The 26751-nt window shown below is 43.5% G+C and overlaps 1 protein-coding gene across 2 annotated transcripts in view; it reads right to left on the bottom strand.

Annotated features, from left to right (window-relative positions):
- Window positions 1-991: 991 nt before the first annotated feature.
- ca16b (carbonic anhydrase XVI b) overlaps window positions 992-26751 on the bottom strand; it is a 168350-nt gene continuing 142590 nt past the window's right edge. For both annotated transcript variants that reach the window (XM_015958884.3, XM_054730683.2), the window contains 21 exons: window positions 23225-23409; window positions 20713-20821; window positions 20567-20616; window positions 19728-20466; window positions 16904-17042; window positions 14593-14684; window positions 12647-12738; window positions 11802-11898; window positions 11598-11680; window positions 11175-11309; window positions 10947-11081; window positions 9593-9765; window positions 9344-9479; window positions 6532-6678; window positions 6009-6102; window positions 5611-5687; window positions 5347-5475; window positions 5113-5259; window positions 4894-5036; window positions 2385-2520; window positions 992-1139 (listed from right to left, as the gene is read on the bottom strand). In XM_015958884.3, coding sequence (XP_015814370.3) covers window positions 993-1139; window positions 2385-2520; window positions 4894-5036; window positions 5113-5259; window positions 5347-5475; window positions 5611-5687; window positions 6009-6102; window positions 6532-6678; window positions 9344-9479; window positions 9593-9765; window positions 10947-11081; window positions 11175-11309; window positions 11598-11680; window positions 11802-11898; window positions 12647-12738; window positions 14593-14684; window positions 16904-17042; window positions 19728-20466; window positions 20567-20616; window positions 20713-20821; window positions 23225-23409 — 3185 coding nt within the window. In that variant the 3' untranslated portion in view covers window position 992. The remainder of the gene's footprint in view (window positions 1140-2384; window positions 2521-4893; window positions 5037-5112; window positions 5260-5346; window positions 5476-5610; window positions 5688-6008; window positions 6103-6531; window positions 6679-9343; window positions 9480-9592; window positions 9766-10946; window positions 11082-11174; window positions 11310-11597; window positions 11681-11801; window positions 11899-12646; window positions 12739-14592; window positions 14685-16903; window positions 17043-19727; window positions 20467-20566; window positions 20617-20712; window positions 20822-23224; window positions 23410-26751) is intronic.

The raw sequence follows: 26751 nt of genomic DNA, 5'->3' as shown, positions 1-26751 counted from the left end.
AAAATTAAAAACACAAATTTGAGGGAAAACTAAGAAACTAAAACATGAAATGGATTTTATAGGGCTCCACTGAACATTTTTGTTTTGTTGCAATAAAACATGAAAAACCTTGTGCAGGGCGAATCCTTTAGTGTTGTAGGCATCGTGTTGTGTCGATGCACGTGTTAAAAGCTGAGCCGTGACTGCTGAGGTTAGAGAAGCAACAATAGAACATAAACATGATGGAACGATGGGAAGATCTCCCAGAAGATCAGTCTAGTAGTACGGAACAGAACCAAAATAATCTGAATAATAACAGCGGGCTATTAAGGATATAATATATATAGATATGTATATATATTACAAAACAATACAACGTTATAAATCCCTGTAAAAAGCAATAAATGTTCACATTAGGAGTTGTAAGACAAAAATAAGCCATAAGTACATTTTACAAGACAGCAGTGAGATATTGGGACATTAATGTAGAAGCAGCTATGAGTCTCTGTGTCAAAATCTCGTGGACAAAATACATGCTGGCCTACGTTACGATGTGAAGGAGTGTTTTTGTCGTAAGTGGATCGCCTCAGGTCGTCCCTGGTCTTCACGCTTCAGGCTCGATGCGGTCCAGCCCTCCTCTTCCTCCTCCGGTCAGTCAGGTTTGGTGGCGAAGCAGAAATTTAACGGGTGGAGACCGTTTTTCACTCACTGGGTAAAATAGGCAGTAACACTGATATCATAGTGCAAAGTGGACAGAGCTGCTTTTCCCTCATGTCAACTTAAACAGGTGCAAACGCTCAGCAGGAGAACATTTAAAGACAAAAATGAAAACATAATCGTCATAAAATAAAGGACAAAAACATAAATATCAAAAAACCTTTTTATCAGTATAAAAAAGTAATAAGGTTATTCGTTTAATCAATAGTCTGGCAAAAAGGCCTCAGAAAAGTTCTTGGATTTTTTTTTTGATTTTTTTTTTTTTTTTTACAAATTAAGGGCCTGCGTTAATGTCCTCAGACGAGCGACTCCATGCTCTCTGCAGGGTCCGACTCATCCGCCATCACCACCGTCCCGTTAGTGTCCATGAGAATGGGACCCAGGCTGCTCTCTGTGTTACTCACCAGGCTGAGCATGGCTTTGTAAAGGTACTGGTACTGCTCCTGTACACACACACACACACACACACACACACACACACACACACACACACACACACACACACACACACACACACACACACACACACACACACACACACACACACACACATTTACTAAAACTGGGCTTTTACTGTGAAAGTCTGTGCATCACTTCCTGTAACTGGGGTGAGGCCCTCAATCAGTCAACAAATCCCCCGTGTGACCTCAATTTTTGCTCCCTTGACTTTTGGATCTCCAGGGTGTGATGTCCCTGTTCTCCATCAATCTGGGGAGCAGCAAAGGTTCTGAACTGGTCTCCAGTGTGGACCGCTCTGAGGTCCGTCAAGACTCGCTCTTATGGAAGAACATCTGCTTCAGCAGCAGCATCGAGCCCGCTGGCAGACTTCACAGGCACCACGGGGAAGAAGCTGCGGCCTGACCGGGCCGGTCAGAACCGCCAGCAAACAGGAAAAAAGTTTAATAGCTCACAGCTCCACGGATCCAGGATGGTGAGTGGCGTACTTTAGCTGCTGCTGTGTTTTCATGTCTCACTAAACCGATTCAGATCCGATCCAGAACGCTGAACCGGTCCTTCAGAGCCTCATGATCAGAAAGTCTACAAAACACATCAGCTGCTACTAATTTAATATCATGTCTGTGCAGAAGTGCTTTAGTCGTTTGTTTCTGACTTTTATGTAACCCTTTAGAGTGGTCAGTATTCATTCTTTTCTTTGGGACTTTAGTTTTTCTCTTCACTTTCAGAGGAATGATAGTTTTTGTGTTTCAGGATGAGTCAAACAGCTGAAAACCTGACATACAACCACTTCTTTTGGGTCCTTTTGCAGGTTTTTCCTCATCTTCAGATCCTAATCATTGGCTGCAGGTCTTTTAGACCCTCCACCTCTCCACTAACTTATCTAAAGCACAGAACACCAACATGGTTGGGTGTGAGGAGGATCGGACAGAAAATAAGTGAAAGCAGCCAAAGTTGGGTAAAAACACAGAACAGACCCACTGAGGCTCTGAATGCTGCTTTAAGCCGTATTTTCTGACCACTTGGGGGCAGTATAACAAGGTGTAAGCAAGCTGCACAATAAAGGTGTGTGGTTTAGGCCTAGAAGAAGCAAATCAGTGCTTATTTCTTTTAATTTGAATTTAAAGTGTCTGCATCAGTAAATAAAGCAAACATGCTGCAGGGTGCAGCTTGTAAACGTCGTCATACCCTCTAACTGCTCTCAGGTGGTGTTTATTGGACTGTGAACTCACGATATCAGTGAAGACTCCCGGCCTCATGAGGTTGATCATCTTGGCCACCTGATAGATGTCGACGACTCCCTCACTCTCCAGCTGCTGGGACAGCGTGGTGAGGGCGCAGAGCATCCCCGCCGACACCGCTCCGTACCTGGGGGAGGACACGCCCACAGCCCAACATGAATGATGTGCAACAATGAGGCAAATTTTTAGCCAGACAAAAGGTAGGAGAGCTGTTCGGACTCTCGATGTTCACACTAACAGCAGCAGAGCTGCAGAACATGCACATGCATGTGGGAAACGCATCAGCTGGGAGTCGGGTGGCTGTTTTGGTTGCCTGGTTACCAGAAGGCTTTGGCCTTTATGTTTATTCTGGTGGCGGCCTGTAGATTTCTCAGCACCGGTAGACACTTAAGGACTTTAAAACCCCAAGCCATGGAAAGCACTCAACATTTAGTGGCTTACTTTTCACCCTACTTGTGCAAACACGAGGACGGAGTGAAGGTAAGTACACACCGCAGAGCCGTTCAAGCACCTCTAGCTTTTAAATCCCAAAATACAAAACAGCACCGATCAGATTAGGAAGGTTTCAACTCAAACCTAAACACGCTCATTAGAGAAGACTCGTTCAGATCGACCCAGTTCTCCAACTAATACGCCATTAATTAATGCTTTTCTCTCAATTATGTCCTGGTTAATGTTTATTAATAGTGAACAAAGAGGTTATTAATAAGCACTTACATGGGCCAACCTAAACGTGAAGGTTTATTTTCCTCTCCACTGAAATCAGAATGCAGTTTATCCATTCGTTCATACATGAAAAGACATTATTAACAAGTGTGTGTGTGTGTGTGTGTGTGTGTGTGTGTGTGTGTGTGGTTTGTTAGTTTAGTTCTGGGTAAATGAAGGTCACGTCGACTTAAAAAAAATTATGTAAAAACAGGTCTGCACCGCACGAAATCTTTAAAACTAGTAGCATTTATATATGACATTTTATACGATATGTGATTTTTTTTACACATTCTAACAGACAGGGGCAGTTCTAGGAGGAATCCGGGGTGGGCTGATGCCCCCCTGTAGGGCCCCAACTGAAGGCAAAGCCAGAGCAGTAATAGATACGATTTTTTTTTTGTGATAATTTAACCAAATGCAAGTCGTGGAACCGAATCTTGAAAATCAATTTACCCAAAGCTGAAAGGAGATGCTAACCGGTCATTGAATTTACGCATCATTTTTAATGAGCTACACCTCCAGAAGGCATCCAGCTCAGCAGTTCTGATCTGGTCAGACAGGAAGTCAAACATGAAACCAGTGTGAAACATTGGGAAACTTTCAAATAAAAGCCACATGCAGATTTCCAGTTGCTTAAAGTGACGCTGTGTAATTCCCTGGCGACAGGGGGTAGTGCATACTCAAATCTTTGCAAGCAAGCAGTATTTTTGTGTTTGAGTAAATCCTTACAAATGTTCGGTTTACCAAAGAGCCCCAGTAGTCTTCATCTCTTTCAGCATGCGCCTAGCAAATCCTAGAGACGGTCGCTCCAGTTTGGCTTCCTACTGCTTTACCTTACTGCAGTGGACTTGCATGATGACTTTCCTCAACCCTTCTCATCAGAAGATGCTCCTGCGGATATGTTAACTTCTGTGGACGGCCTGGACGTCTCTGTAAGATGGTTGCACTTCCATCTTTCTTACATTTTTGGATCACTTTTGCTACAATATTCTGACTGATGTGTGAAGCTTTGCTGATCTTCTTGTTGCCCTTTTTTGTAAAGAAATGATTTCCTTTCTCAGATTTTTGAGACATTTTTGTGAGCAGCGGGGTGTACTCATTTATGCTGAGCACTTATATATTTCTGCTATCGAGCACCCCCTCCATGTTAGTCCAGAACCTCACCCGCTAACAGAACTTTATATTTCAGGAAGCATCGACCTGAAAAGACTAAAGTCAAAGATGTGCTCCTCCAAAAGATCATTTAGTCGAAGAAATATATTGTTCATGATCAAAATGAGAAAGGATTCATAACTGCAGGTGGTTTTGTGCTAAAATGACCTTTTGACATTTGTAGTCAGAGCATGCGTCAGATTTCCAGAAAAACACTTTGGCTCCCATTTTAGTGAACGTGTTAAAGACGAGGAGTTGCTGTTAACCGACGTAGATTTATGGCCGCAGAGGTGAGTGAGGCATTAGAGGATGGTTGAGTGTGGGCCACCGTCCAAATTCACTAAGTTCAGTTTAATCTGCTCTTGTAAATCCTTCATTAAAACATAAATAAAAATGTATTACTACTTTCTGAAGTTTGTAGGGATCATAAAATGTAAAAGAAAATAACAACCTATTAACCCTTTCATGCACCGTGGGCAGCTGGAACAGTTGCACATAAACACTATTCCCTTAACTTGTAGAAAAGGATGATTTTGAACACAAGCCTTTAAAATAATAAATGTGTAACTAATGAACACCTTAAGGACGATTTAATGTTTAAACAGTGTTTTCTGAATTCAAACCACATCACTGAACCTACTCGTCGTGCACGATGGTGGGGCCATCCCGGGTCATGGCCTCCTCTTTGATGACTCTGATGAGCTCGAAGGTGCTGCTGAGAGGCGCATCAGGGTTGGGCCATTTAGGGCACTGGAAGTGTCTCACCTCCAGGACGTAATCATCCTGTCAAACACAGAGGGACAGTGAGACGTCCGGGCTCCCGTAGGCGGACTCCTGCTGGGGGCTTGGGAGCGGCTACCTGCGTGGCCTCTAAGATGAAGTCGTGGATGATGATCTGCTCCTCGTTGGAGAGACACAGTCTGTCCTTACTGATGAGAGTGACGGTAAAGGCGATGCAATTCATGGCCTCTTCCCGACTTGGCCAGTAAACAAATTCATCCTCAGCCTGCAGGGGAAACGGTGACATGTGTCGCCTCTCATTTCTTCACCATTAGTCTTCCTTCTGGTGATTAACATTTCCATTGTTACTTACCAGACCCTGGTTGTCAGGCAACATGACAATAATCTGAGCGTTGTGGTCCCAAATCATCCTCCAGAAGTCTGTGGTGGTGTGGGGCAAAGGATGCTGGGTAATGATGAACTCATTACTCCTGTAGTAGCCCTGAGGTGACGAAATTGAGCTGTTAGCGTTTCTAAAGGATGACCGTTTCACGCAACTTGTTTTCTAAATTGTCATTTTCAGAGGCTCAATGGCTGACGATAAGCAAACGCCGCTCATTAATAATCAACACTGTACCATTATGTAGGATGCATTAATGTAATCTGTTCCCTTCATGCCTGGCAGAGTGGTGAGTCCAACCCTCGCTCGCTCCGCTGGTGAGGTAGAGATAGAAAAAACAAGCTTTAAATCACAACCCAGGCCTCCATTATATCACACTGCCTGATAATGCACACATTCATTATCAGGTCTCACTGTTGCCATAGCAACCCGTATCTCCTTTCCTCCTGTCAGGATGCCGAGGACGCACAGAAAGATTAACTTATAGGATTATGGAAATGGATTCTAAATTTGGAATATGAATTGTCTTAATTATTTAGAGGCTGAAAGAGAAACAAAACAAAACAGAAATGAGCCGCGATGGGCTGTTTGTTCAACCTCGGGACCAACGTGGGGATGTTGTGGTGAATACTCACAAGGAACCACGGAGGAGTTGCGGTTCTTCTCCTTGTTGCAGTCTTTGTGCGCGCTGAAGCACTCGACGAAGCGCGTGTTGCACTGACTCAGCAGCTGGAAAAGAGACAAAAGAGTCCGGAGAGCCGCGGTGAATCCAACAGGATGAGTGAGACACAATGTTGTTTAGCAACCTGAAATTAACAACACATCTCTCACATTAATAATGAGTGTGTGAGGCTCAGAAATAAGTGACATGATGTGAGTAATTATTTTTTTTTCTGCCTTCATGTTGAAAGAGGAGCAGCTTGATGAAACATTCATCAAACTTTGCAAAGCAGCGGGGTGACAGACACGACTTTATTACAGCTTACATCAAAGACGCTTTCAATCTGAGTGTGTGTGTGTGTGTGTGTGTGTGTGTGTGTGTGCGTGCGTGCGTGCGTGTGTAAGTAAGAAGCCACCGAGGATGTTGCTAACAAGCTTGTGATCCAAAGACCGCCTCAGACCCAGCTAACGGCACTGAGGCGAGACGGCGTCACTCACCCTGAACTGCTTCTCCAGCCGCGTTCGGCCGGTGGAGTTGGGCGTGAGGATGCTGTTGACGTAGCTGTGCAGCTTCAGGGCGGGCACCTCGGTCTCTCTGCTGAGGATAGCCTCCATCAGAGCATCGTGGATGAAAACATACTGCTCCTGATGGAGGAAACACAAGGTGTGTTTACATTAATCGCAAATGAATCAAAGTAATAAAAAAGACAAATTACAGCGTCATTAGATTTTTTTTAGCATTATTATTTTTACTCAAACTTCAAAAAGTTTATTTACTTGCAGTATATTTAAATTCTCTGTAAACTTAAATTATATTGCAATGAGAATATATAGTGCAATGCAGCGAGAAGGTCCTGGGTTCGATTCCCGGCCTGGGATCTTTCTGCATGGAGTTTGCATGTTCTCCCTGTGCATGCGTGGGTTCTCTCCGGGTACTCCGGCTTCCTCCCACAGTCCAAAATCATGACTGTTAGGTTAACTGGTATGTCTAAATTGTCCTTAGGTGTGATTGTGTGTGTGTGTGTGTGTGTGTGTGTGTGTGTGTGTGTGTGTGTGTGTGTGTGTGTGTGTGTGTGTGTGTGTGTGTGTGTGTGTGTGTGTGTGTGTGTGTGTGTGTGCATGATTGTTTGTCCTGTGTGTCTCTGTGTTGCCCAGCGATGGACTGGCTCTCTGTCCAGGGTGTACCCAGCCTACTTGCCCGTTGACTGCTGGAGATAGGCACCAGCCCCACCCGCGACCCTACGTGGACAAAGCGGGTTCAGAAGATGGATGGATGGATGTATTGCAATGAAAACGGAATTAAAAAAGTCTAACCATTATTAATCAGTCAAAATGATTCACAGCTCTTAAGGTTACCATTTTGTCAAAAATTGTCATTTATGTTTATACTTCCTTTAACTGGTAACTTCAGTTTAAATATAAAGCAGTAAATGAGGTCATTTCCTAAAATGTTTTAGGGATAACTAAAATGTACATAAGAAGAAAACAAAGGCATTCGTTATTGCATTAGCTGTTTTTCCATTCCCTGTAAATACTTAATTTATTATTATTATTTTTTTTAATAAGTGTGTAAAAATTCTGAATCTGAGAGTTTGAATCTTTTAGGTATTTCTGTGTCATCTGTTGTTTGGGTGTGAACTGGCAGATCAGCTCTGTGACGACTGCTGTTCTTACCGCCCAGTAATGGCCAGCACAGGACCTTTATTAGGTTTGGTGGGTTAGAGCGTTTGTCTTTCACCCTGTTTGCCATGTCCTGGCGCTGGTTCGTTCTCGTCTCGAATCATCTGGTTAAATAAAAATGAAGTCTCAGCAGTAATTTATTTCTTCGTTTTTAGCCATACTTGCCAGTATTATGTTAGCAACCTTTTATTGGTAAACAGTTCATATCAGGAAGACAAATTATTATTTTTTACTTTCCATGTTTATTTAGCCGTCTGAAGCCCACGCAAGTCCATGTGAGGTGAGCAGAGTCGATTGTTGGGACTGCTGTGTCCCGTCCAGAGCTCTACAACTAAAGTCATGGTCGGAAATGACCAAATTCAAAGATCTTTAGAGGCGCAAAATATTTAGCAGAAAATTATCAATAAAACCAAATTATGAAAAAATAGAAGCAAGTAAAAGAAAGCAAAAAAAAAAGAGCAAAAAAAATATATATATATATATTGATTAGTTCTGCTACTTTAAACAGTTTACTAATGAAGGGTTTAAAACATAACACTGGCAAGTGTACCTAAAAAAGAAGAAAATGAATTACCGCTCAACGGGAATCGAACCAGCGCCACTAGACCACCAAATCTTATACATTGAATCGATTGTCTAAGACGCAGGTGTTGTGTGGGGAAGCATTTCACGGAAGTCATCTTTATAAACTAGATTGGTCCCACCCTAGCAAAAACAGTGATGTCATCTCCTCTCCTCTCCTCCCACCTAACACGATCCAACTTTATTCTGCTCTTCCCGCTGCGTCTACCCGATCCATCCATCCATAATCACACTCTATTCTAAAAATGGTAAAAAAAAAAAAAGTTGGCAGCTTTTTGTCATGTGAGGATATTTTAGTTTTTTTGTTCCTGTGCTGCTCGTAGGATTTTATCCATTACTTCTCTACTCTCTGACCACTTCTTGTGATGCGTAACTATAGCAACGAGACACTTGCTTACAAGATGCAGCTTCCTGACACCTCAGAAGCTCAAATGACACTCAAACTGCGACCCCAAATCTCAGATGAATTACAGAGGAGAGGAGACGTGGGTGCAGAGCAGGAGCAATGGTAAGAGAGAGAGGACGTTTAAACCGTCGCTTCCAACGATCATAGCAGGGAACGTGAGATCTCTCGTTGATAAGATGGAGGATAAGAGCTGACGATGACCCTGCCACGAGATCAGGAATGTCGTACCGTGTGTTTCACTGGAACAAAGTGGCATCATTTTAATTTCGTGAGACTTACACGAGCCATGCAGCATGTGTGTTTAAAATTAACTGTCCCATTAAGTTAACAGCATGAGGCCAAAAGCACCCTGCCATTTGTTTCTTTCTAAATCCAGCAGTAGGAGAAGTGAGGAGCGCGTCTGGATGCCCGTGAACAGCGGTGTGCACCAGCCCTGCCGTAGCACTCATCTGTATTATGAGCTGTGTGGAACAGTTTAAACTCTGGAGCTGCGCTCAAATTGCAGCCAGGGTAACCTTTACCTGGGCTCAGAGTATCAAACTGAATAAATTTCATAACTGCCGTTCCAGCCTAAATCACAGTTGACCTTTAGACGAGCAATCCCGTTTCCGCTGGAGTTAATGACGAGTTTCGGCGTCTTACCTCCGTCTGGACAAGGTAGTTGCGTTGTGTGCGTATGTGTTTGAGAAAATCCAGGACGCTGACTGTGCTTTTGTCCTTGATCTGTTGCAGCATGCTGTCGATGACTATGTACGTTCCCGTGCGTCCAACCCCTGCACTGAAGAGCACAGCACAAGCTACTGTGAGCAACTCCTCAGAGGGCCGTATCAGCAGAAACGAGTCTCATCAGGAGCCCTCGTTCAGCCCCGGAGCTCGGCGGTGACGGCTCACCTGCAGTGGACCAGAACCGGGCCCGTGTTCACGGTCCGAGCCGCGGAGGAGCGGCTGATGAAGGTGAGGACAGGAAGTGTGTACTCGGGTACTCCCATGTCAGGCCACTGAGTGTAGTGATACTGGATCACAATGCGCTCATTTAGCCTCACCTTCGGGTTCCCTTTCTGACCCTGAAACGTCACAAAAAATGTACGCATCATATGATGGTTTAAAAAAATTACAACTCAGACGAGATCATCTATCAGACACAAACACTGACAGTCGAACTGCTGCAGCTCAAAACTTTATGCAGAATGACAAAGCAAGCCACTCACATGACCTTCTTAGCAGGTCGTAACATGGAAACGCTTTAAAAAATGCATTAACTTATACATTAAAAAACATCTCCTAGTAAAAATAATAGGACAAATCCTCTCTTCCGTATTTATCTCCACTCTCTGTTGTTGAGCAACCCAATGCTAAGAAGCAGAAAAGCGTGTGATAATGTAAGAGTCACAAGCTTAGGGAAATGAGCAGAAGGGAAACATGCAAACAAACAAAGTGGCATTTAGAAATGGATTTAAATTTTAAATGACTCCATATGTAAATAATATAGAAAACAACAATTGGCTATTCGAGGAAAGAAATATAAAAAAAATTAAGATTTATGTTTAAGAATTTAAAAAATGAATAAATAAAATAAAGAGCAAGTTAAATTCACAAAACCTATTTATAAGATCAAATGTATCTAGGGCTGCAGCTATCGAACATTTATTTTTTTTAATATTAATAGTCTACTTGATGATGTTTCAAGTGAGACGAGACTGTGGTCTGCTGCTAAAAATCTGGAATAAAATAACAGAATTAGAAAAGACTTGATTGTATGCATTAATACATACAATCCCCCATTTTTAAGGTCTTTGGTATGACCCGGCCGGGATTTGAACCCTCATCACACTTCAGTCTGAACACATTTCAACGGTGCACAGCGTGATAATTCAGGTATTGTGGCGAAAAAAAGAGAAACCAGCAAAGACATCATTGTAAAAGACAAAAACGGTCCAAAGTTTGGGATCAAGAGAGAAACTAAGTGCAGAATGCTAATGCTAGCGGGTAGCGCACCAACTATCTAGTGTGGTTCAGAAAAGCACGATTTGTTGCGAGTGGCTAAACTCTATGGAAGACAAATCTCCCCCATCCTGATTATTTGTGGATGTCTGGAGCTGCAGCGTTACGGAGCAGAGCCGCAGCAGCAGAAGCTTCGAATCAGTAAAAATGGTTCAAGGAATTTATTGAATCTTTACTGAATCTTTTCAGCCCTAAATGTATTTACTGACCAACTCTTTTTGCCTGAGACGTTTTATCCTGTTACCTTTTTAACTTTCGTGTTCCGTATAAGAAAATGGCGCAGCGTGTAGCAGGCGTGCACTTTGGTGCTTTTCAGCGTCACCACGATGTTTCCATACTGCTCGCTGTTCTCCATCGGCCAGTACTGGTCGCATTTCCTCTGAAACACACACCAGCAGCAGCAAGGGATTCATCAGGTCTTTTGTTGTGACATGAACAGCTGTGTGTGTGTGTGGGGGGGGGGGGGACCTACCCTTCCTTTCTCCACCAGGTTGGTAATCATGACGATGATTCCAGTATTCTGCTCCCACACCATCCTCCAGAAGTCCTCGAACGTGGACTTGAGGGGACCCTGGGCGGCGATGTAAGCTCTGGGATGGTTGTAGCCCTGAAACAGGAAGCTTTTTATTTTCTCAGCAACTGCAACTCCAGGAGGTGATAAAACCCACTTCTCCCTCTGTTCGTGTCAAGTGCTGTTATCCTTTTATTTTTATTCCCGCCACTTGATTTTGTGCTGCCTGACGCCTTGCGTGGTACTCTAAATGGAACGGCGGAGCACGGCAGCACCTTGAATAATTCGTTCACAGCTCACGCCTGCTGCCATCACCAATCTGTGACCTGCATTAACAAACACAAATTAAAAACAACAAGCCACGAGTGAAATGGGAGAACTTACATCCACGTAGTTGGCATTGATGTAATCCGAATGTTTGGCATCTTTCCCCGGCAGAGCTCGTAATTTCACCCTGCTGTGGTCATCTAGGGAGAAACGGGATTGATGTATTTATAGGGAATTATGAAAAGGATGAAAACCTGATATCAAAATGTTATTGAATCCCACAGCGGTAGACATCCTAATCAGATTTTACGGCTGACTCACAGGCCACGATGTTGATGTATCTGTTTTTGTGCTTGTTGTCAGGATGATTGGAATGCTCTGCTGTGATTTTTAAGTCGACGGTGGAGCGCTGGACGTCCTGCAGAGACAGAAAAATAGACAGAAATGGATTTTATTAAACAAGAACAGATGAGCTAATAGAATTAGTCGCTTGATTTCCATGACACACTTCCATTCTGACTTTCATTTTTTAGGGGAAACTTTTTTTTTTCCAGGAGCTCCGAGCTGAAGATGAAGTGAACTTCCAGCAGGGATTCAGAGTCTCAGTCAAGGACGCTTCAGCAGAGCAGATGCTAACCACCACTGGGGCTTGAACTAAAGCCTACAGTAGAACAGTCGTCTTCTTTTCCTCTCCGCTACACTTTAGTGCATTCAGCCGTCCACAAAAGGCAGTCACTTCCAACACGGCTTCATCCTGGTGCATTAGAAAAATCATGCACACCAGCCTCACATCAAATAACCCCAATTAGAGGAAACACTCTAGGGGTGAAGCTTCCGCCTCCGTTCTTAACCTAGTTACACAGACACAGGAACGTGTTCCCATCCAGTCGACCAGCAGAAAGGGCCGACTAATTAACCTTCATCTCTGTGATCTCTCTCTCAACCATCTGGCCAGAATTAGTGACTCCACACACAAACTCATTATATCAATTCTAACTACTGTTTGGACGCAATCGACTAAAACACTCCTGTGCTCTGCAGCCTATCGGGAGAGAGGATGAATGTATCTTAATGCATGGTTTGGTTGCTTCATGCCTCGTTTGGGTAAAGTAAAGGTTAGCAGCGCTACAAATCGAATCAGCATCAGTGCAGCGTTAAAAACGCACCTCGAACTCTTCAGCAAAGCCTTGCATGTTGTTTTTGTAGAGCTCCATGATGTGTTTGACAAAGTGCTTGACGGGGATGGCGTCCATGTCATCTGCAGGAGAAACACACGGCAGTTGAAGTAAAGTTCATCTGGCCAACGTGGGATACATAATCCTGACTTGGAGACAAATATTGTTGATCATTCAGGACCAATCTCAGCAGACACAGTATTTTTAACGAGGAATCATTTGATTTGGCAAACTAACCTCAGAAACACAAATATCTGAGCGCTGGGACTTTTTATGGGAGGGAGCATCTGTTTCATCTGAGCCAGATCAGCCCCAGATCACACATGAAGGATGTTTGATAAGGCTGGTTGGCACGGGACACGCCGATGCAGGGGACTCAGCTGTCATGGCCGCTGATGCAGGCCAGTGTCTTAACCAACACACCTCAGCAGCTGAGGCCATGGGGTGGGTGGGTGGGGTTTCACTTGCTTCAGTGGTTCCAGCATAAAGGTGAGCTCTTATTTATTAATCTGGTCATCTATCAAGGTGCCTTCAGCGGACAGAAACTCTAACAGACCACGGCTGATTAGAACCATTCTCCTTTTATAATGATGTAAAACCGCTCAGATGACTTTATCATAAATATTCATCCATCTACAGCACGTGTCACTCAGGGGAGGCGAGGAAGGGAGGATGGGACGTGGCAACTGAGTAAAAGGAGGAAAAGGGAAGAGGAGATAAAAAACAAAAGAAGCAAATGAAGGAATGAAAGAAAAAGAGAAAAGACTAAGAGAGGATGGGGTAGATAAGGATGAACAGATGAAAACAAGAGAAGGAAATAAAATAAGAACAGAGAGGATGAGGGAAAACAGAGTAACAAAAACAATGACTGAAGAAGAAAGAAAGAAGGGAAGATTTAAGGGAATGGAAGGAAGAAACAGGGGGAATCAAATCAATTATACAAGTAAAGTGAAGTAAAGGAAAGAAGGAAATGATTGAAGGTAAGCAAAATGGAAGGAAGGAAGGAAGGAAGGAAGGAAGGAGGGAAGGAATTAAATGAATGAAGGAAATAAGGACAGAACAGGGCAGTAAAGAGAAAAAAGAAAATGAAAGAACTTGAAGAAAAGAAAGTAAGGAAGAATAGCATGAAGGAAGGAAGGAAGGAAGGAAGGAAGGAAGGAAGGAAATGAATGAATGAAAGATGGAAAGGAGGGAGTACAAAAGAACAAAAAATAAAATTTCATGCAAATGAAGAAAAGGAGAAAGACAGATGAAGAAGAACAGAAAGACAAGTGAATGAAAGGGCAAAGAAAAAAAGAAGGGCTGGGAAGGAAACAACAGAAGGAAAGTCAAGAGGAGGAGGAAAAACGTCAGAAGGACGAATAGAAAAGATGGGTAAAGCCCGGGCTGCTCTAAAACGTCCCTGAGCTTTAAGAGACTGAGAGTAAAGTCGGATATCGACGAGCTGCCACCGCTCTGCTGGCTGGGATATTAAGTGCAAAGAAAAGCCAGTCACTCAACTCGTATAAAGCTGTTCAAAGAGTCACTTCACATGTAAATGAACAGAAATGTAAACACAAAGGTGTCGAGGTAATACAAGAACCCATCTGAAAACAGCTAATGAGACGGAGTAGAGGTGTGCTTTCATCAGCTGACACGGATCTCAGCTCACGTCTGTACGTTTCCCTTCACACTCCCGTTTTTAGCTTCAATAAGAGAATGTAAACGTTGGATTTAAAACAAGCAGCTAAACAGCCTTTGATCTTTTTCTTCTATTTGACTATTCATAAAATACATTTCCCACAGCGGTAAAATCTTCCTTCATCCATTTTTATTTAAAATATGTAGCATTCAGACACATTATGGGATACAATCATCTTACAGTTCACGTCACATATGTTAACCGGAGAACTTTACACTCTATTTTAAACATATGTAGGAAATGACGTGTGTCTGACCTGGTATGGGGATGATTGGGATGTTCTCATTGGCCACCACCCGTGGAGAGCTGCTCTCCTCCACATAGAAATGAGCCGTCTGGAAAAACCTCCTACAGGGACACAGGGAGAGGTGACTGCAGCACACGCCATCATCAGAAACGGTGCAGTAAAGTGTGTTAGGGACTTGTCCTCAGATGTAGCCTGTCAACATTAGCATAGAAATGCTGAAGGAAATGACAACAGCTGAGAAGTGCTAATGAAAACCCCAGAGTAGATGGGACATGGTTGATGGCACACGGCGCGCGCGGCTCCTGGAAACGCAGCCAGAGCAGGCTTCTGGGAAAAGGTAAACTACGCACACACAGACTCACACAAGCACAGTGCTGAGTTTTAGCTTCCCAGCTCTACAAAACAAAAACTAAACACACACCCTCCTCACACTAAAGTTCCCCCAAATGTTAATCGCCCTGAAAACTGCAGCAATTATTACAAAAATTATCCTAAATTCAACACAGACTCGAGTTAAAAGTTTGCAGAGAGAAAAACTAAATTCCTAATCATTAGAGATCATCTACATTATTTAGTCGGGGGGTTCAGCTCTGGGAAAGACCAGCTTTTGAGGTTAATGTATTCCATATTCAAGATGAACTCCTCCACTGTGGGAGACCAAAAAAAAAAAAACATTTACAATTCAAACCGGACTGAAAACACAAAGGGGAGAAGATTCAAGTCCTAGACACCTTGCATAGCCACCATCTCTTCTGGCATCGATGGGATAAATACTGCTGGCACAACCCAAAGTCAGTCCTACCTGTACTTGCTGCAGAGGAGGGAGCAGATGCTCGTCATTCTTAAAGGGAGATGAAACAAAAATAAAAAGGTGGCACGGCATAGGAGACAGAAAGAGGAGACAGGAGGAAAAAAAACAATGTGGGAGGAGGAGAGATCTCCCCCTGGTTTGCGTCACTCCTTCCTAATCTAACGGCTCCCTTGGAGTGCAGATGTGGTCCGGCTACCTAAGCAGCACCGTCAGCATCGCCGTGGCAACTTGCTCCCGACAGCTCCGGAGGAAGAGCTGGTTTTGGAGGAAGCCGAAGCCGGGGTTAAACCGAGGCCTTCCAGGAAACGCAGGTATCAGCAGCAGCGAGGTGTTAACAAGACTTGGGATTTGTTCTGGTTTCGACATATGTCTGAGTTTTCTACAGAAACACCTAGAGCCTCGGAGGATTCCAGATGCGCACCCTAACCCTGGCAATTAAATCCACAGTGGATGGAGTCAGAACTTAGAGACTGGCCAAAGAAGATAAATGAATCATCACAAGACTTTTAAATGTGGCTAAAACAGTAAATAAACACGTTTGAGTCAACAACGAGTGATAAGTCTGCGTCCAGAGGTGCTGGCTTTAACAGCGTGTTCATCACCAAGAGACTACGCAGAAGAAGAGTTAAGAGAGTGTGAATTTTATCTCTTGTCGTGGCCTTTTCCCCTGGGGAAAGCAGCCATCGTCTCTGAACCTTCTGAGCTGTCACAACAACAGCTGCTGTAATCTCAAAGCTACCCCCATGTTTCTACTCCAACACCACAACTCCCAGTAATTCCTCCAACCACCAAATCTGCCACAGTCACCTTCTTTCCAGCTGTCTGTTTTTTACACCTCCACGGAGCTGATAGCATGGCTTTTATTTATATCGCAACTTTATTATCTGCCACAGTAAGGTGATATCAACATTTGCAGCAATGATCTCGCCGAGCAGCACAATCCAAGAAGAAAAAACAAATAAATAAAATAAAAGCTGAGTAAAAACAAACATAATCCTACACGAACAGCTGCAGTAAATAAGTCTGGCACCGACTGAGGAAGTGGTCCGTAGTGCTGTTTGTTTCTCATTAAGCACCATCCGACATGTGCTTGTGGCCTGGCCTGTGTAATTACTGAGGCTCCAATGGCGTGGCTGGAAATTAGCCCAGCAGAAGAAGACACAGCTGGGACCTGTGCTGGAAGTGCAGGGCCTTCAGGACTCTTCCCTTTCCCCCAGTTGGGTGATGGAGCTAATATGCAAAGAAAGAGCGAGGGAGGATCTTTACTACATTTAGATTGATGGCTTTAAAAAAAAACACTCCCAGACCACGTTGGGCTGGATGAGGAACCCAGAAAGTGTGAAACGAACCGGCGAGTCTGTGTGGGAGGAGGTGAGATCGAGTAATACTCCCCTCATGAAGACAATTGTGTAAAAGCACTTGATCAATGACCTCCTCCTCTTCTAAAAAACATTCCAGCAGCATGATGATGCTGCTGTAATGTGGTTAGAGAAGATGTATTGAGCTCACCTCCAGTAGACCATCACGATCAGCAGCATGATGAGGCACAGCAGGGTGAGAGCAGACACCACCACTAGGGGAACGATCCACACCATCCGGCCCATTCCTGGGTGAGGGGTCCGCGCCGTGCTGGACAAGATGGTTCGGTCTACGGAGTCACACACAAACACACAGCTGATGTGTGTCAACGTATTAGCATGCAGAGCTGTTTTTTTATATTTAGAACGAGTGGTTACAGTGATTATGGATCCTATATCCACACTCCCGACTGGCAGAATTAAAAAAATTATAATTAAAGAGCAAAGAAACAGAAGAGCAACTGTTTGATTTGAGAACAGGAAAGAGTAATTTTTAGGGAAATACATTTGTAAAAACATAAAGATTTTCATCCATCCATTAAACTGTGAATTTGTCTATTAATCCGTATACACATCTGTAATTTGGGCAGACATCTATTAATCCATCCACCCATCCCTACACATCCATGGGTCTATCTATCTCTTAATCCAGGGGTGTCAAACTCATTTTAGCTCAGGGGCCACATTGAGGGAAATCTAGTCCCAAGTGGGCCGGGCCGGTAAATAAAAAAAAAAACAACTTCAGATTGTTTTCTTTGTTTTAATACAATCAATATAAAACGAGGCTGGAGCCTGAGAACAGTGTATCCAAAATAGTACAAGTACAACACCTGAAGTGTACTTGAAAATTTGAAAAAAAAAAAAAAAAAAAAAAAAAAACCATTCCTTAGTGATTCAGTTTACAGATCACATGGCAAGATCAGTTTTATGCAGCACTTAAAGTATATTTGACTCATTTTACTTTACATCGTTTAGCTTTCACCAGCACATCAATATCAGAAGTCACATCCTGAGTGGCGGCCAACTTCAGGATGTGATTCAAGTTCTTGTGTGAGCCTTGAGCGCAGCTTTGTTTTATTTATACTCATTACAGAGAAAACTTGCTCACAAAGATAAGTTTATTTTCACTCTACATTGTAAAGTATGAAAATAAAGTTTACACAACCATCTCGTGGGCCAGATTGAACCCGCTTGCGGGCCGCATCCGGCCCGCGGGCCGCATATTTGACACCCGTCTTAATCCATGTATCCATGTATTGCCATCTATCCATCAAACTTTGCATTTATCTACTAACCCATACATACATCTACAATTTGTGCAGACATCTATTAATCCATGCCTTCATCCATGAATTCATACATCCATCCCTCTGAAAACCCTCCAGAAGAAGACAACCAGTAAACATCCTGATCAGATGCTTGAACCACCTCAACAGGCTCTTTTAGCTGAGAAGCAGCTCTACTCTGAGCTCACCTCAGATGATAGAGTCCCTTATCTTATCTCTAAGAAAGAGCCTGGCCACCTCACCAAGAAGACCATTCCACCCACTGCTGTTCAGGATCTCATTCTTTCAGAAACGATCCAAATCTCATGATCAGAGGTGAAGAATGGACTTTAGCACTTTGTCTTTTAGCTCGGCGCCTTCTTCACCATGACAGACCAGACCAATGTTCCCATTACTGCAGACAAAGCCCCGATCCGTCAGGATGTTTCTCCATCACCAGTGAAAAAATTAAAAGGATGTGAAGACACTTGAGCTCCTCTACTCCAGGCAGAAACTCACTCTTAGATAAGCCGTAGCATCGTGGCCTTCTCTGGTCAAGAACCAAGACCTCTGATCTCTCTAGCTGCTGTTGTACAGGAACCAGATAGGGACCACAAACTCCCATAACACCTTCACTGAAAGCCTCAGAACAGCCACGTCCCATTACCATCATTACTGCTCACGCTCTGCATCAACATGAGAAGAGAGAAACCGACGTATGCTGCAGCTTTAACTCCATCAAGCAGATGAGTACAATGAAACGCACCGATTTCAATATTTTTTTCTAAACTTCTTTTAGTAAATAAATAAATAAATAAATAAAAACCAGAAAATGAGATCTTTCCCTGTTTTATTCTTGCATATATTCATCCAGACTTGTAAAATGCTCAAATTAATCCCATAATCTGTTTTGTATTTGTTGGCTAATATTAGTAAAAATTGTGATATATCATGTTTCAAAGAAAGAAAAACCATAATTCATGTATTAAAAGTTGAGTTTGATGTGAGGTCCTAGAGTCAGTTCAAGGCTTTCAGAGAACAGAGCTGAAAGTTTCTGGAATAAAAGACGTTCATACGGCTGATAGACACATTCATAAACGGTGCCATCGTCTGAGCAAATGAATAAAGACTAGTTATAACGGCAGAGTAACATTATTCCAGCCCTAACCTTCAGCAGCTGCACTTCCCCTCAGATTCAAAACGACACAGCAAATTGTTTCCAATTCTTGTGCAAATCTCATCTTTGCAAAATTCTGGGCGTATAATTCACTGTCTGAGAATCTATGTTCATAGAACTTACCGTTTCTGACACTGTGATGGCAGAAAAAAAAAAAATAAATAAAAACCTCCACAAAGCTCTCCCTTGAAGCTAACTCTTTTGAAATCTGCTTAAAGGAGTTCCTTGAGGCAGAACCCCTCTGGCAGAGTGTCGTCTTCTTCCTCCAGGCCTCTGTTGTAGTGACACAAAAGCCTGGAGCTTTGTCTTTGAGTGAGATGGTAACTAGTGTATTTACTGTCTTGTATCAAGTTATTTGTTCTTCTAAATTAGGCTTCAGAAATGCTAGTTGTGCTTGCAGAATTCAGCTTTGAAGAAACAGAAACATGCGGTAAAGCGGTGCTACGAGAAACCGTGGCTCACTAAGAGTTCAAAGGGAGACTTTTCTGTTTTGAAAGGGGGTTTAATCTGTGTTTGAAAGGAGATCTGCTCACCAGTATGGACAGAGAAAGGCCAGAGATTGTTTCCATCATTATTCTTGGGAGATGGCGTGGAGTTCTGGGGAATCTGCATCACAGCGCTGTCGTTACGGGGCTCCTGAGTGGAGACGGCGTTGACCTGTGTGGGACTCTTCTGCTTGTTGATCAAATGCTCGTCATCGGTGCTTGCAGGGACGGCGCTGCCTTTCACTGTCGGTTTGCTCTCTCCTTTCTCTTTGGCTGTGGATGCGGGGGTAGGGATTAAAGGCTCCTTGGACTCAGTGCTGTTTGCTTGTTTCTCCCTATCGTCAGGTGAGTTCTTGCCCTTTTTCTTGTTTTCCTTCTCTTCCTTCTCCTCGCCCTCTCCCTTGTCCTCATTCTCATCCTCGTCACCCTGACTCGCATCCTCTTTGTCCTCAGACTGCTTGTCCGTTTCAGTTCCCTGAGCCGCCGTCTGCTCCGTGCTGGGCTTTGCGGGCGCGGTGGATGGAGGCGTCGGGTTCTGATTGGCACGGGGAGCCTGAGTGGGCCAGGCGGAACTGGGCAAAGAGGAGATCACCCCTCCACCCACGCCCAGGCCTGCCAGCAAAGTGCTCGTCACCACCGATGCCACCGTGGCCTGGCTGCCACTGGAGGACGGGCCCATCCCGGTCGCCATGGAGACGAGCGAGAAGTGGATTCCTGACGACGTCCAAGTGGAGGAACCGGAGCTGATGGGAGCCATGTCCGCAGAAGAAGCTGGAGAGATAGTTGGCTGAAGGCAGGCGAGAAAACAAGCTGTTACACAACAGAACACAAGATGACTCTTCAAACACACAAACGACATTTGCACCGCCATCTTCTGGCCAACTAACCATCCCCGTCTTCACAATCCGAGACCCTTCAAATATCCTTGTTGTATTTGCTGCAAGGAGAAAAGAGGAAAATATAAATTCTCTGTGCTCCGACTTTCCAAAACGACAAATGCTGCACAATGACTCTGTGGCCTTTGGCCGAGTACCTCTGAACAGCAGCGTCTGGCTGAAGTCGCTGCGCAGGTCATGCTGACACACAGCCTGCACTCTGAAGAGGTAGAGGAGGTCAGGAGACACGTTACTAATGATGGCTTTCTGCAACACAAACACACACACAGAAAAATACTATAAAATTACATTTAAAAGAGTGGATGCTGGTGGCTAAAATGGAACTAGATTATATTAAGCTTCACTGGTTCTTTCTGCTTAATTTGATAGTGTTCACAGATGGCTGTAGTTCTATTAAAAATGTCCACAGAATTGGACTGGTGATTGCCTTTTTTTTCTTTGTAATAATTCAGATAAAGTTTCCACAGACAGAAATGGAAAATTGAAATGGAAAATGAAAGTGGGCAAAATAAGAGACTGACAGCTGAGAGAGAAGTGGACAGTAATGACAGAAGTATAATTATACAGCTACAGCTAGCACATGAATACAGTAATCATTCTCTCAATCACCCGTCTGAGCTGGAATGACAACAATATAAACACAGAGTTCATAATGAAACAAAGATATATCATAACAAGTTGGAAAAAATTGGAAAACTGTTGGTTTGAAAAGCGTTCAAGAGCGAACGCAGCCTCAAAAAGTAAAAAAAAAGAAACAAACAATCCTCAAATATGGGTTTTAAAAAATGACTTTCTTTCACATCTTCCACCCACACAGGTTTCTCCACGGTATAGCAGCCCTAATAGAGAAGACTCTGCCTTCCTGCGTCTCATGACAAGCCCAGAGAAAATAGAGAATGAAGACTCGACTGGAGAGATGTGACAGTTGAGCCAGACAACCTCAGGGCGCGGTATGGTTGATAGAGAACTAAAAGGTCACCGAAATGTTGCTGCAAATTGCCTGGAGTAGCAAATAACCAGCTAGAGGAGGTTTCAGATGAAATGTTTTATATGTTTAAAATCAAACAGAAGCATTGTGGCAGGTTGGAGAAGCAGCCCTGATTAAGGCAGACTTCTGAGGGTGCAGAATCCTAGAGAAGAGGAAATAAATATTAATCCATCTTTAGCTGAGCATAGCATTAACTTAATTTGTAAGGCTGTCCTTGACAGCAAGAAGCCTTTTTGCATATTCATTTTAACTTACAAGTCCATCACTTCTAAGCTTCAGCCACTAGATTCTAAGTTAAAGATACCCTCCAGGCATTTTTTAAAGACGTGCAGCATAAAGATGAGCTCCGTGGAAGCAGTTGTGAGGAAATTCTTCTTCTCCCCGATCTAAATAGGTTCAATTAACTGGTTAAAAATCCTTAAAACTGCATTTCCTCCTCCACTTTTCTCCCAAAAATGATGAATATTCAAATGATCTCCATTTGCGGAGTAGTTGCTGAGTGCAGCATTTGCCATGATTCATTCAATGCCTCCAATGATGGAGGCATCAAACATGTAAAAGCTGGATAAAGGACAACAACGCTCTTGTAAACAAGCTCCAGTGTAACAAACTGCAAAGGAGTCACTAAAGCAGCAACGATGCAAGCTGCACCACCAGCCTCCACCCCACGGCTGTAGCCACCGTGTGATTGACCGAGCTGAAGGTGGTGGTGTCACCGGGGAGCTGATCCCAGGACTGGGATGCATGCTTTGACCTGGTGCTGTTTATATCTAAAGAGGCAGTCATGCATACTATCAAGACAGCTGGGGGTCGGCAGGCCTTGAAGAACTGCACAGCTGGGCGTTGGATTCCCAGAAATGGAAAGACGTGTGCCCATGGAGAAGACTATATAGTGTGAAAGAGAGCATCCCGGTAGGTGCAGCCTCCTGCAGAAAGGAGATTTATTTCTGTAGACACGGTGAATGTTACAGTAAGAACTGAGGAGGTGTTTAAGGTGGTAGAGCTGAGGTAAATGATCAGTGGATCAGAGATCTTAGGGACTACATTTGCTCTGCATTTGATATTAAAGGAAGTCGGCGTTCAAAGAGCCGTCTCTGCCGCCTGAAACCAGCTCAGGGTTTGTTTTGTTTCATCTTTAAATTCTCATCGGTAAAACAAAAGCGCCAAATCCACTTTTGTTTACACTGCTTTGGCTTGAATTAACTTTTTGACCTTGCTGCACAGAAAGCCCACTGCAGAGACTGATTCACATTTAAATGAATGCAAAATCAAAACAAACAGCAATGGGTGATGGGGGGGGGGGGGGCAAAAAAAAGTTACATGTGAGCAAAGGCCACGGGGGCTTTTGTCAGCTCATTATACATATATCAGTTGTGACGCGTCAACGTCTGCAACGGGCCTGTGTTTCTATTGTTAGACAGGTGAGTGACAGCGGAGCGTCTGGGTCCTCATATCAACCAAAAGCCACATGCAGAGTTCATCACAACCTGTCTCCCCTTTTACACACCGTCACTGATCCAGCCAGCGTTTCATCCTGACAGATACATCTGAGGCCCCGCGCTCCAGTCAGAGCTGCTTAAGCTGTCGCAACCTTAAATTCAATCAAATTAGGAGCCGAAGCTCGGGGCGTGATGAGCGGTTTGTCAGTGTCAACGTCTCACCATGCTCTGGTCTCCGGTCTTAGAGAAGGTCTTCTCATCCGCGACGTCCCGCTTCACCCAGCTGTAAGAGACCATGTAACTGGTGATGGGGGGGTGGTAGATGGTCAGAGGGCGTTCCCAGCTCACGATCAATGCCGTCTGGTTCAGCGGCTGGATCTTCATGCTCACCGGGGCGCTGCTGCACACTGATCCAGGATAAAACAGGCGTGTGAGAGGGAAGAAACACGAAAATAAATGAAACAATCTGACCTAATATAAAAAGGTAAAAAACAAAGCATCAACCTCTCACTGACTGGGTGATGGAGAGCTGCCTAACCGTATTTATCAGCGCCTGCTGACTTTTAACAACCCCATCACAGACTCCTGAAACTTGATTTAGGGCCATTTCCAACAGAGAAACCTCTGAAGGTGCAAAATAATTCAGTAACTTAATAATAAAAACACTCCTGAAAGCTTTACTAGGGTCAGACACAACCTCAGGTGCAGGTGCGTATTATCATTCTTCACATTTCTGCTTTTTTTTCTATACAGGCTCGATGTAGGAGAGCCCAGGCAGAATATCAAACAGCCAGCATTACGGTGCTGATAATGCAGAAACTTCCCACCCATCCCCAATTTGCAAGTCGCTCCAAGTAAAACAAGCAGAATGCATGAAGAGGACAGGAGGGAAAAGATTTATAAAAAAAAAAAATACATCTATGAGGGAGCCTGTAGGTGGCAGTGCAGGCTGCAGCATGGACGTGTGCACAAAGATCCATCAGTATGAGTAAGGGACAATCTGGACAGGCCTCTCAGCACATCAGGGCAGCAGTAATCAGAAACTAGTGTCAATTGACTATGTGCTCTTAGAGTTTCTTCCAAATTGAAATTGTCACCACAATTTTCCCCATTTGCACAGTGAGGCCATGACGCAAATTATGCAGCATGACATGTGAGAGATGGAAAGACAGACAGGGAGGAAGGGAATCAGTCAAAGGATCACAGGGTGCGCAGAAAAAAAAAGAAACACAACAGGAAGAAAATCTCAGGGTGTTGATTGGGTGTGACAGGTGCGAAATGCATCATAACCTGTCTGCTGTTCGTTGTCAGGTTCAGTAGCTCAAGAACAATAATTTAATAGCAGCTGAAGACGTCACCGTGGTTTTACAGCCTGCATCGTTACTGTCCTGACAATCACCTCCCTATTCGCAATTAACACAAGCATATTAGTAACCCTCCAGATAACATCGTAATACAATCCTGGTTTGTCATTTTAACTAAAAACTATGGAGATCCAGATCTCTAATAGTAGTTAATTTTTTGGGTTTTTAAATTGGTTGGAAAAAAGGCAGAAATTAGTGAAAATAACGAGCAAAATGTTTGCATCAAAAATGCAAATAGGTTGAGACTTTTTCATCTGTGATTTTATACAATCCATACTCTAACCTCCCAAAATAACCCTGCTGGAGCTTCTCTATCTTATCCTGCAATACCAGTCGGAGCAGAGCATGAATCTTCCTCTTGGCAGCTTCTACAATGAAGAGGATGAAATGACTGTTGTCAACAAAGCCGTTTCACTGCGTCTCGCTTCTAAAAGCTGTACGGTTTGCTTTTAAAGCACGTTGGGATGATGTAGGAAACAAGGATTTCACTGAAAAACAAAAGAAAAGAAGGAAACGTATCTGAATTAAACACATACTAGCATGTTCTTGAACTTGTCTGCGAGACAAGCATCGATGCAGCATCTACGACGTTTATTTTATGATGATGTGTAACTCTTGCTACAGACACACACTCCTGCAGCCTTAGCTTCCTGTTTGAGTGACTTTTCTGTTTTTTTTTCTTCTTCTCTTTTTAAAAAACAAAATGTCAAACATATCTTTGGATCTAAAAGCATCACGCTGAAGATTTGCAGCTTCTCTCTGTTTTACGTCTTTGTACGCATCGTTTTTGTGTTGATACTAAAACAACTTAAGTAATCGAAACGCAAAACTCTGAACCCTGGAAAACGGTGTTTGGCATTTTTCAGTATTTTTGACATTTCAAACACAATCAGCTGATGGATGGGGAGAAAAAACCTGTAATATCAGCTTTGACAGAATGAACTGGCTTCTAAACGGAGCACACTAAATCGCGTGTGCTTGTGAGGCGGCAGCTCTGATTGAGCTGGATTTTACACTCGCCGAGGCCCGGTATGCAGCACACAAATGATCAAATAAATAGAGCCTTATGGATCTTGAAATTATTATTGACCAAATAATAAATCTGCACCACACAAACTAATCTACAATCTTTATTTTCCATCTGAATAGTTTGCTCTGCGTCACTTACAGCCAAATTTGGTCCTTGGATATAAAATCTACAGTGAATAAACACTCAGTCAAATATTAGTCATGGCTCTTGAACCATTTACAACCAAGTCATTATTTACTGGGTTTGAACAGAACAGAACCTGACATGTTTTAGTTCCACTTCTTAAATTAATAAATAACTGATTCTTACATTCAAACCAAAAAGAAACGAAACAAAAGGTGGCCTAGAAATCTAGACCAACAGTAGCAGTAAAAAAAATTAGCTCTGCAGGTTGGTCTAGCCATGCTCCATTGTAGCCTCAGCTGGTCTACCATTGGCACTGCTCAGTTTAAGCCTGGCCAATCACAGGGCTCTATGTTTCTAGAGGGACATTTTTGTTGCCTGAGACAGATGGAAGAAGACAGCTTTGGCTTAAACTCTGGACGATTCAGATCTGGGATTTTCTTTGAGACGTGAGCAGATAGAGGTACTTCTTCGATGGTGTATGGTGGACTGCCCCGTTCACTACTTCCCATCACTATGAACACGTCATGTTGTTTGTTGCTCTGATTGGTTGTAGCACTGTCCAAATGAGACAGTGTGAAAGACAAATGTAGACGTCACTTTCTTTATGGGTCAGACTATATTAGGGGCTGCATGACTTACCTTTTTTTAAAGTCGACAGTCAACTAATGAAAATCTAGTCGACTTTGACTAGTCCTTAATGACGTCATACACCTAAAGCGGCTAAAACTGACAATGGGTGACCAAGCGCTTTTTTTCCAAAGCACGTCGGGAGGTAATGCTCTAGCACAGCGCATCGCTTTTTGACGTCCACGGTAAAACGGAGATTTCACCGAATTGTAACCTTTACCCGCTTGCTATTTAACCTTCCCCTCACCCCCACCCTAACATTTACCCAGTATGCCAGTCTAAATTTTCCATTAAGCGTGTTTGAGAGGAATGATGAAATGCGAAACAAAGCTGTGCATGCGCAAGCTGGTTTAGGTTAGGATGGGGGTGAGGGGAAGGTTAAATTGCAAGAGGTTAAAGGTCACAATTTGGTCAAATGTCCGTTTTACCGCGGGCGTTAGATACGACGAGCAGGGGCTCGTCACCTACTGTCTTTTCCGAGGACTCCATTTTGCTGGTCATTATCACGTGAAAGCGACTAGTCTATGAAAGGCATAAAAAGTCAGTACAGAGCAGTGAAGTCGACTAGTCGATACAACCCCTAGGCTATATATGGACTAAAT

This window comes from Nothobranchius furzeri, chromosome 3, assembly GCF_043380555.1.
Source record: "Nothobranchius furzeri strain GRZ-AD chromosome 3, NfurGRZ-RIMD1, whole genome shotgun sequence".
Lineage (NCBI taxonomy): Eukaryota > Metazoa > Chordata > Actinopteri > Cyprinodontiformes > Nothobranchiidae > Nothobranchius > Nothobranchius furzeri.
This window is presented reverse-complemented; position numbering and strand designations above follow the sequence as displayed.